This window comes from Euwallacea similis, chromosome 4 (assembly GCF_039881205.1).
Source record: "Euwallacea similis isolate ESF13 chromosome 4, ESF131.1, whole genome shotgun sequence".
NCBI lineage: Eukaryota > Metazoa > Arthropoda > Insecta > Coleoptera > Curculionidae > Euwallacea > Euwallacea similis.
Window position 1 is genome coordinate 3416210 of NC_089612.1, and position 10731 is coordinate 3426940.

Sequence of the window (10731 nt, forward strand, 5' to 3'; positions counted from 1 at the left end):
CTTTTTTCGAATATGTTGTCTCTTTTTAATATTTTGAAGAATTCAAACAATAAGGATAAAATTTCCATCAGCTAAATGCTATATTAGAAAGACAAAGAAGCGACTATTTTGATTATCTTTGTGTATGCAAATCATAAATGTTAATTTATTTTAAAGGTAATAAAAATGTCAAGCATTCTACAGAATATTCAATTTATTTATGATGCTCTTGCAAGTTAAAATAATTATTTTCTGTGCATTGACCGATAAATAACAAAAAAATTTGAAGTTGCGGTATCCCAAGACTTCATAATAAATTTTTAAATAAAAAAATATTATTTCATATTTTGGAAAAAGGCAATGTAGGTAGTAGTGCTATTGGCCGCCATATTCAAGTCAATTTTTATAAAACATATATTTAAAAATTATAAGAATCAAGGACAAAAAATAACTTTATAATCCTAAATAATAAATAACCTCCCAAATAAAGAGAAGTATGCGTGGACTTATGAATAATTTCTAATAATAAGTTTCCCAATTAAACTTTTATGCAGAATGTATTTTTTAAAAACATTCAACTTGATAAAAAAAATTAAACATTGTTTGTTGGTTTTTTTCAACTTTACATCATAGGACTATGATTTCTCCAAAAAGTTCTCATTTAGCTCATTATGAAACAATATTTCGGTTAATGTCACCTTGTATAAGTACAATTAGATAATACTTTACTCTGCACCATTGCCAATTTGCATTCTAAGACTTGTTATTTAGAGCGAGTTAAAAAAATTGGTAGTTATTTTGACAGTGATAGTGACAACATTGACACAAACAAAGCGAAAAAAGGGCCTCAATTTGTTTAACAACAATTATTTATAACTACTTAATATCTGCTTATTTGTTATTATCCCATTTTATTAAATGCAAAATCCCTTTTGCAATGTCTCACAATGTTAATTCCACTTGCGAAAGTCCCGTCGAGACCTACAAGTGTTCTCAGTGCAACTTTTACACTAATCATGAGTACTATCTGGAGCAACACAATTTGACTCATGGTTTACAAAGTATAATTGAACAACAGAAGCAAAACCTCCAGTTCAGCCCCCCAGAACAGGCTTTCACAAAAATTCAATCTCAAATGGAGAATCACATTATGGGAGAACAGTTGCTAAAGCCCTTTGATTGTGCCGAGTGTGACTTCAAAACTGACCATGAGCAGTTCTATAGGCAGCATTTGCTCTTGCACAATTCTCATTACAATCTGTCATATGCCTCTTACAAACATGTAGGAGATTTTAGTAGCTATGGGAAATCTGAAATCAGTTCAACAACTGATTTATTAAATGCTCGTATTGACCCCTCTGGACTAGAACTGGCATTGAAGCCTCATGATATTAATAACAGTTTCAAGCCAGTTTTAATTAAATGTCAATCTGTTAGTGAGGTGTTTAAATGTGCAGTGGAGATGTGTACTTATGAGACTTCCAGTGAGGATGATTTGAAGGAACACAAATTAATTCATGAAACACAGAGCTGTAGTGATGTCTTCAGGTAAGATTTAAAGCATTGCAAGTTTAGAATATTGTTGAATGGTGTTGTATTAGGTGTTTAAGTTGCGAGTTCCAAACCAGTGAAGAAAGCGAGATGAAGCAACACATTAAAATTACTCACGAGAAAATTGATGATGGCCTCAAATTAATCGAAAATGTCAAAGAGATTTTCAGGTAAATTAACAAATGAGTTTTAAATTATTAATTATATGAGAAATGGGATTTTAGGTGTAATAATTGTGATTATGAAACAAACCTTAAAGCATTTCTAAAACGTCATATGTTGGTTCATACTGTTAAAATTGAAGTTAAAGATGAACTTATAGAAAAATACCGTTGCTCACAATGCAGTTTTGACACTGAGCATGAAAAATTCTTGAAAAGACATGAACAAAGTCATGAAGAATTAAAGCACTTTAAGTGTCAGAAGTGCAACTTTCAGACCCTTTACAAACAAATATTTTTAAAGCACCTGAAGGCTCATGGTAATAAAACCTGGAAAAAGAATGAACTGAGAAAAAGTATAAAATGTAAAGAATGCTCTTATAAGACTCTGTCAAAGGAGCTCTTGGAGGTACACCGAAAAATTGAGCATATAAAGAAGGATGTGAAAGAGGCAGACTTGAGTTTGTTTAGTTGTAAATATTGTAAATATCAAACAAATTGGGAACCCTGCTTGAAGAGACATATTGATAGGGAGCATCCAGATGGGAAAGTGGTAAAAGTTAAAAAGGATAAGGAAGAAGAGGTTGAGGTAAGTTTGAGGCTCTTTTTTATTTTTAAGGTGAGAAGGAAAATATATTTCAGGTGAAAGAGGAAGAGGAGCGAGAGTCTCCAAAACCAGACCTATTTCGATGTCACGATTGTGATTTTTCAAGCAAAAGCAAGCAGTATTTGATTCTACATTTGAAAAGGTCTCATATCAAGACCGAACAACTGGAAAGACCTAAAAGGACTAGGGGTGAAAAGAGCAAAACAAAGAATGAACCAAAAGACACAAAATTGTACAATTGTAAATTCAGAAATTGCACATTCCAAACCAGCATCAAGAGTAATTACGTGCACCACTTAAGGAAGCACCAAAGCCAAAACCCACAACGAATCATGTTTCATTTTTGTGAGCTTTGCGATTTCATTGCAAAAACTGAGGAGAATTTGGAGGAGCATGAGAGACGAAAGCATTTAAACCAGTCCAGGTAAGTTTAATCATTAAGGGCGAAGTCGAACACCAGCAGCAGTGCAACATTATAACCGATTTTTTTGAGTGATTGTGACTTTTGATAAGATGATAGACAAGCACTGGTGGAGGTGCCCGAATGCGCTCTAAATAAACAAAACTTATAGTGAGTAAATAATTGAAATTAAAGGCCGGTGTACGCTTGTAATCAATGCGACTTTAAGACAGTCTTCAAATACAGCCTAAAAACACATTCAATCAAGCACAAGGTGTATTCTTGCGATGTGTGCGAAATGGAGATTGAGTCTGCCTACGCACTAGTTAAACACAGAAAAACGCACCAAATAAACCCAAAAAATCGCATTTATTTGTGTGACGTATGTGGATTTCAAAGTAAAAATGATAGATCATTGAAAATGCACAAGAAAACCCATAATCCCGAGTTTAAATGTCCAGATTGTCCATTCCAGACGCATAGCAAGGTATAAAAGCAAATTATATTTTAGAATAGAAGTTAATCTTTGGTTTTTAAGGTGAATTTCCAGAACCACTGTATTAATCACAAAAGCGCAGATGAAGTAACAATGTTCCCATGTCCTCACTGCTCATACCAATCAAGGCTTAAGCGCAATTTGGCCTGGCATATGAAGAGACATGCTGATCCGAGTAAAGCCCAAATTTTCAAATGTCCTTCCTGTGAATATCAGACCTTCACCAACGCCCAACTAAAATCCCATTTGATGGTTCACAAGAGTAAAGAGGAGGTGATAATGTTGAAGTGCGATTTCTGTACTTTTGAGACCAAACGCAAATCTAACATGGTCCAGCACCGACTTAGGCATTTAAAGGACTCTCCTGACGTTCCCTTGCTCTCGTGCCCTGATTGCAACTATACAACAGTAGCCAAAAGGCACTTAAACAAGCATCGTAAAACCCATGATGTGAATCCAGATAAAATGTTCCAATGCACATATTGTTCATATAAAATTCACAGAAAAATTTATCTGATGCGGCATATGGAGAGTCACAAGACTTTGGAGACTTTTGGGAATGATCAATGGGGTGGGCAAAGATACACTTTTCCTCCACAGCCCCATATTCCGATAACAGGAGTCACTGTGGTGCCCAATTTAGGACAGAATTTGCAAAATCACAATTTGTTGTAAAGGGCAGCAGTTGTACAAAGTGTAAATATAACAAAAGGAACAATATTATAGATCTAATGTTTATTGTCCAATGCAATATTTAAGTACTAAAATATTTTATACACTTATATCAAGCAAATACACTTTTTTCTAATAATAAAACTTTCACTCCTTACCATGCTCACTATAGGCCTCCCTAACAGTCTCAGCAGTCTTTTTTATAGCTCGACTTGTCTTAAATCCTCTCTTCGCTTTAACACTTTTCCTTGTCATACTTTCCAATTGAGCTTTCAACAACGACATTGCTTCAGTGTTCTTGGGCATTATGATGTCCCTTATGTTCCTAGCATTCACATAAAAGTTAGTTAAGGCCTTTTGATTCCCTACAATTATTAAGGGCTTGGTACAGATCACCTTTATAGAAATAGTGATCCAATACCTCTCATATCATAAAACACCACATCTTCCATTTCAACATTCATGAAACCGTCAACTTTAGTAATTTGTCCAGTTACACAGCATTCATTTCTGAGATCTACTGTGGTGTAGCGGTTTTCGAGGCTCTTAACTAAACCACTGAGACTCTTGTGGAACAAGGATTTTTCTCTCCTAGTGGCATTTCTTGTATCCACTAAAGCCATTCTGTTGCATTTAGCCGATTAGAGTATTTAAGTTAAAATTTTCAGAAAATTGATTCCAAAATAGCTAATATATGCAAGAAACCCAACCCTACTTTTTAAGGTTGATGTGTTATTCATATGATTCATATAGATTCAAGCTTGAAAAGGGTGTTCACTTCTAATCACATATAGCAAAAAGAGATGAAAATAGAACTGACGTCGTAACTAGATCTAATCATTCTTTTTGCCAATGGTTGAAATTGTGACCTTCAAACTGAAACACGTGGGAAGAATTCAGCATTGCCAAGTCGCCAGAATTTCTTTACATTACTCTAATGGGCTTCCATTTTTCTATTAATTTGATGTCACTGAAAATTCAAACTAATGCATGAAAACACAAACAGTTTTCATGTCGTCTTTTCACTATTTGCAGAGATTATTTTTGAAACGAAAAACTATATGATAACAACCAAATTTTGGGTCCTTCTAGTGAGAGGTGACTCTTTTGTATGAGACCGGTGGAGTATTACATTTGGCAACACGTCCGTTAACATCATTAAACAATTGAAAGTTTTCAATTTATTTCTTTTTTGCCTCTAAATTAATGTTAAATGATAAAAAGATATACAACATTGTAACTTGCTCAAATTTTAGGTTAAACTCTGTTTGTTTTTACTCTCCCTTCACAATAAATCAAAGTAAATTCTAACAGGCAACTTTTAGTGTAGAAAATTCGAAAACAGCAGTAGTTTCATAGTATGAATTTTGCGGTAAAAGGCGTACTACCATCCCTACTAAAACCATATACTTCGAAACAAGTTTTAAAAGCTACTAAAAATCTTTGTAAGTATGTTATCGTTCATTTAGGACAATAAACCCTTTCCAATAAACCCAATAACCCTTTCACTACCAAGTTTATTTTTGCGTTGTACCTTCTGTGAGTCAAAAAATAAAAGGATGTTCTAATTTATTGATGAGAAAAGACCGGATATTTACCTATAATGCCCAAAAATCAATTAAACTTCACACAAGTAATGTCTACGATTCGTATTATTAAATTCTAAACTTCACATATCCATTCCAAAGGATACTTTTCTCTTCCGATTTTGTTGGAGTCAACTACAGAACATTTTTGGTCGTCATTTGTGTCAAGTTTGATTAAATTCGGATAATCCTAGATATCGAGTCAATTAGTTTTTCTCAGGTCAATAAATTAGGTAGTCCTGAAAATACATGCATGCAAGTTTGTCCTGTACTGCAATGAACTGCAGTCAATGTTTGTTGTGTTATAATGCTTATCTGTTGGATACTGTCGGATACACGTTTTCTTTTTTTAACTCATTACCAATAATTAGCAGTTTATGTAATTTACAACAGACGTTCATTAAGAAAACTTCACAGTATGTGAAGCGTAAATATCTGAGAAATAGATAACAGTTGAAGAATTAAGTCAAGGCACGCCCTTTAATGTTTCAACGCCCACTGGAGTTTTTTAAAATAATTTTAAAGTTTGTAATGGGACCAACCTTTAGCCAACACAAGTGATTCATTTGTTTCCCGCACCACGTAGAAATTCGGTCGCCAACAAATGAAATCCTGCGACGCCAGATTCAATATTTATTAATGGTCGCAACTACCTATTCCCACAGCAATAGTAAGCAAAAATGCGCTTATCAAAGGAGTATTTAATAGTCTGTCTCGTTTTATCTCACGTGTGGAAATGCTTCGACAACAAAGAGAAAATCGCCGGGTGTGCCTGAACTTTATTTGTCCACGTCATTAAACATTGATAACAAAACAAACATAACCTCTCAAGTGATGAATTTGAGATTTTCGCATATTTGTATTTTTACTACGTTTTAAGCAGATTTTCTCTCTCAAATAAGCAATTTTTTTGACTTTCGGTGTCCCTTTATCCGTTTAAAAAATCTTAATATTAGAGAAATTGATCATAAATATACCTATAAAACTCCATTAATTAAAAATAATATTTTTATAGTATTCCCCCCAAGAACAATCTGTACCGTTCCAGCAAGTTTGCTAATCCCCCCATTTATCACCAAAATGTCCGAAACAGTGGACAAGTCCCAGTATGTACTCCCAATGGACCAGCCTTTTGTACAACTTCAAATTGAGTCGGCATTCCAAAGATTATCAGACCAGGAAAAGCTTTATGCTCATTACATTAGCAAAGCTTCATGGGCGGGAGGCCTGATTACATTTTTACAGACCAGCCCTGAATCAGGGCCCCTTTTTGTGCTTTTACATAAGCTGTTTTCGAGACAAAGTCCTCAAGAATTTTCAGATAATGCCATCAAAGCAGGGTTCTCAGAAGAGGAAGTTAAAGCCTTATATATTTATGCAGGAGGTGTGTTTGGAAATGCTGGAAATTACAAGGTAAGGAATTTACAGTGGTTTGTTTATAAGTAGTCAATCCAAACAAGAGGGAGCACCAGAGTTATATACAAGCAAGAACTTAGCCCTATGTAATACACATATCTCAGTTACTCCTTACTCTCTTACATTCTCCCACTCAAGCATGTCAAGGATAAATGTTATTTGATCCTCTCTCAAGACTTCCTAGATCTGCCATGGCTGTTTGTTAAGCAAAATTTATTTAGGGATTTGGTGATAAGAAAATTGTTCCACATATTAAACAAGACCGATTGGAAAAATTGCTTGTGATTAGCAAAAATTGGGAAGAAATTCAGTTGCTATGGGATGATATTAAAGAGTCTATTTTTGATTTGCAACCTGGAAAAACTTGTCTGGGGTGAGATTAAAGCTGAACATTTAAACTGAGTTGCAACTTAACCTTAATTCACTTAAGCTAAAACCTTTCAAAATTTTGATACCCAAAAGAAATGCATTTTTATCACAATAACCACCAACTACAATTTTCTTTTAAATGTCTGTGAAACTATCATGACAATACCAGGGGTATTCTTTGAATACTATATTTGAAAAATGAAGTAGTTCTAGACAGGTTTTATAGGAACCTTTTTCTCATTTTGAACCAATGCATAGGCCCTTAAATTTGTATTGTATATTTATGAAACACCAAAATTGCAACCATTTTCTTAAAAATAAGACGGTCTCCACATAGCTGGTTTTTTTTGGCAATGAAAATATGATAGTCAGGTTTAAAAGAACTGAGCTTAAGCTACGATTCAGTAATTTAATTTTCAAGAGTTGTTTTTCAAGGAGAAATTACAGGTACAATCCTCAAGGCGTAACCACTTATTTATCAAAAAATATCACTCCTGAGGACACTACTAAAGTGCAAAACTGGCTTAAAACAAAGAAATTTGAATGCTACAACAGCAGGCTCTTTAAGACTGAGCAAAACGGAAAGGTGAGTTATCTTTTTCTTGTCAATTTTATCAAGTGATACTTCTGATTAATCTGCAGATAAACTATGAAATTCGCCTCGCATCTGAAAGCAAGAAATCCCCAGAAGTTTTCAATGAGGAAGATGTAACTTACAGCATAACCTACGCAGATTATTCCCCATTGATGGGGTTGGTCGCAAACAACCTTGAAAAGGCGATTCCATATGCTGCAAATGATGTTGAGAAATATATGCTAAAAAGTTATATTTCTTCATTTAGAAGCGGGTCTTTAGATGATCATAAGGCTGGTAAGTTGTGAGTTATGGCTGGATATTTGCCGTTATAAGAATGCTTTGTTTAAGGGTCTAGATATTGGATTCAGGACAAAGGACCTGCAGTGGAGACTTATATAGGTTTCATTGAAACTTATAGAGATCCTGCAGGGGTGCGAGCTGAGTTTGAAGGTTTTGTAGCGATTGTATGTTTCTTTTTTTCTGAAAAAAATAGATCTTGTAATTAAATATTATTGTTAGGTAAACAGAGAAATGTCAACAAAATTTACCACTTTAGTGAAGAATGCTGAGAGCTTCTTGAAACTTTTGCCATGGACTAAAGAGTTCGAAAAAGACGCATTTTTGAAACCCGATTTTACCTCTTTAGACATCCTCACTTTTGCTGGTAGCGGCATTCCCTCCGGAATAAACATCCCGAATTGTAATGTGGTTTTATTTTCTTGCCAGTAATGCTGATGTTGTAAAATTTAGATGATGATATCAGGCAGACTGAAGGGTTCAAAAACGTTTCTTTGGGGAATGTTATTCCTGCCAATTTTCAGCAATCCCAGACACCATTTTTGACTAAGGAAGATGCGGATTTGCTACAGAAATGGAGAGTATGTGCCTTTGAATTGCAAGTACGTTTCTGGGTGTTTGCGCATGTGTTTTTGGTCATATTTTAAGTTTTAGGTAGGATTGCACGAGTTATTAGGACATGGTTCAGGAAAATTGTTTCGCCGAGAGGCCGATGGAAGTGCCAATTATGCTTCATCTCTCATTGATCCTTTCACAGGTTTGTATTGATACAATAATTGAAGAAATGCTGATAAACTTCTTTTTTAGGACAACCCCCATCCTCATGGTATGAACCAGGAGATACCTATGACTCTCTATTTGGCCCTCTAAGCTCCTCATATGAGGAGTGCAGAGCTGAGGCTGTAGGCCTCTATCTCAGTCTCGAACCTAAGGTAATATTTACTCAATTTAATAATCATACCATTTTACTCAGATTTTGTATTCCAGGTACTGAAGATATTTGGTCATGAAGGGGAACAGGCTGAATTAATAACTTACGTCAATTGGTTATCACTAGTTTTGGGAGGAGCTGGTAGAGCTCTTGAGATGTGGGAACCAGAAAGAGGTTGGCTGCAAGCCCATGCTCAAGTGAATAACGAACAATGCCTCTTATAATTTCACATTTTACTTTTCTCCCTTTTTCAGGCAAGATATGTTATCTCCAGAGTCCTTATCCAAGCAGGTGTAGTCAAAGTAACGCAACCTAGTGGAGGTGATCTCTTGATTACACTAGACCGTTCGGCAATTCATGGTGCGGGCCGTTGCGCCATCGGCAATTTCCTCTTGCAGCTACAAGTGTACAAAGCGACGGGCAACGTTGAGGCCGCCAAGAAACTTTATAATATTTATTCGGAGGTCAAGGAGCCGTGGCTCAGTTGGAGGTCCATTATTCTGGCTAAGAAGCAGCCAAGGAAGATATTTGTACAAGCCAATACTGCAGTAGATGGGGAAAAAGTCACACTGAAGGAGTATGAAGCATCTGTTCAAGGGTTGATTCAATCTTGGACGGAGAGGTTTGACGATCCAGAAAATATCTACAAAGCGCTGCTGGAACTGACCAAGGCGGATAAAGAACACTTTTAATTTTATGAAGATCTTTTAAAATTCTATATATTATATTGAATGACTACTTCTTACCGATTTTACAATAATTATTCATGTCCCGATTTAGTGCCTCTGAAATATAGTTTATTCTGCTTTTTATATGATTGTGGCGAAAGGATCTTTTTAAGTAATAAATTTAACTATTTCTCAGTCCCAGTCTTTTATAGTAATTAACACCTCCATAACCAGATGTTAGTTGAATAACCTATTTGGTTTACAACATCGTCATAAAACTGATTTTTTAGCCACAGATGTGGATTCGAGCCACTCCACTTTTTGTGTTAAGTAGGAAAATCGCATCTATATCATCATTTTTAACGCGATAAAAAAATCGTCGATACAAACAGCAATCATTTGAATAATTTTATCGTTTTCACCTTTGGTAAAAGTGTGGAAATAATCCTATAAACACTAGACAAAACTAATTTTTTGAAGTCGTGTGACGATAAGATTACCTTCTAAGTAATACTTTACTCGAAAGTGTCTATACAGTAGAACTTGGCTGTAACGAACGCTCGGTTATAATATACCATATTTGTTATTTTTGGAGCTTTGAGCTCGGTTATAACGAACTATCCGGAGATGCTGCCTCGAAGTTCGCTCACAGCAACATCATTGTACATTGTTGAACAGAATAAAACAAGGGTTATAATTTAAATAATGATTTTAACACAAAATGGAAAAGAAACAAAATTGGATTTAAGCGAATGGACCAAAAATCACCACACTTCTGATTTTGAGGGAATTAAGCGAATATGACATGATTGATGATTAATGTGAAAGTTGCTGAACTTTCCAATGATATCGACATTGTTCAAATATTTGCCAATGATCAATATGAAAAGGGTTCGAGTGATGAGGAGGAAGTTGACGGGAATGATGAAGTTTTAATCTCAGCTCAAGAGGCCCTTTTTGCTTTGAAGAACGTAACAAACTATGTACAGATAACTTATCCAAAAAATTAAAACTTTTAAAT

General features: G+C 35.0%; 3 protein-coding genes across 3 annotated transcripts; 2 read left to right on the forward strand and 1 right to left on the reverse strand.

Moving 5' to 3' along the window:
- Positions 1–798: 798 nt before the first annotated feature.
- Positions 799–3992, forward strand: LOC136408040 (zinc finger protein 64-like). Its single transcript, XM_066388788.1, has 6 exons — positions 799–1527; positions 1581–1700; positions 1755–2280; positions 2334–2722; positions 2894–3185; positions 3237–3992. The coding sequence occupies exons 1-6, from the start codon at positions 917–919 to the stop codon at positions 3867–3869; spliced, it is 2571 nt and encodes an 856-aa protein (XP_066244885.1). The 5' UTR covers positions 799–916; the 3' UTR covers positions 3870–3992.
- A 21-nt stretch (positions 3993–4013) lies between these two features.
- On the reverse strand, positions 4014–4489 carry LOC136408758 (U7 snRNA-associated Sm-like protein LSm10). The gene is made up of 2 exons (XM_066389902.1): positions 4288–4489; positions 4014–4231 (listed from the first exon to the last, which is right to left on the reverse strand). Exons 1-2 carry the CDS (start codon positions 4487–4489, stop codon positions 4014–4016), a joined length of 420 nt encoding a protein of 139 aa, XP_066245999.1.
- Positions 4490–5211: 722 nt separating this feature from the next.
- DppIII (dipeptidyl peptidase 3) lies at positions 5212–9884 on the forward strand. Its single transcript, XM_066388789.1, has 12 exons — positions 5212–5311; positions 6468–6865; positions 7090–7241; positions 7685–7823; positions 7880–8108; positions 8163–8278; positions 8334–8514; positions 8565–8713; positions 8766–8868; positions 8919–9043; positions 9099–9239; positions 9297–9884. The coding sequence occupies exons 1-12, from the start codon at positions 5227–5229 to the stop codon at positions 9732–9734; spliced, it is 2256 nt and encodes a 751-aa protein (XP_066244886.1). The 5' UTR covers positions 5212–5226; the 3' UTR covers positions 9735–9884.
- The last annotated feature ends 847 nt before the right edge of the window (positions 9885–10731 follow it).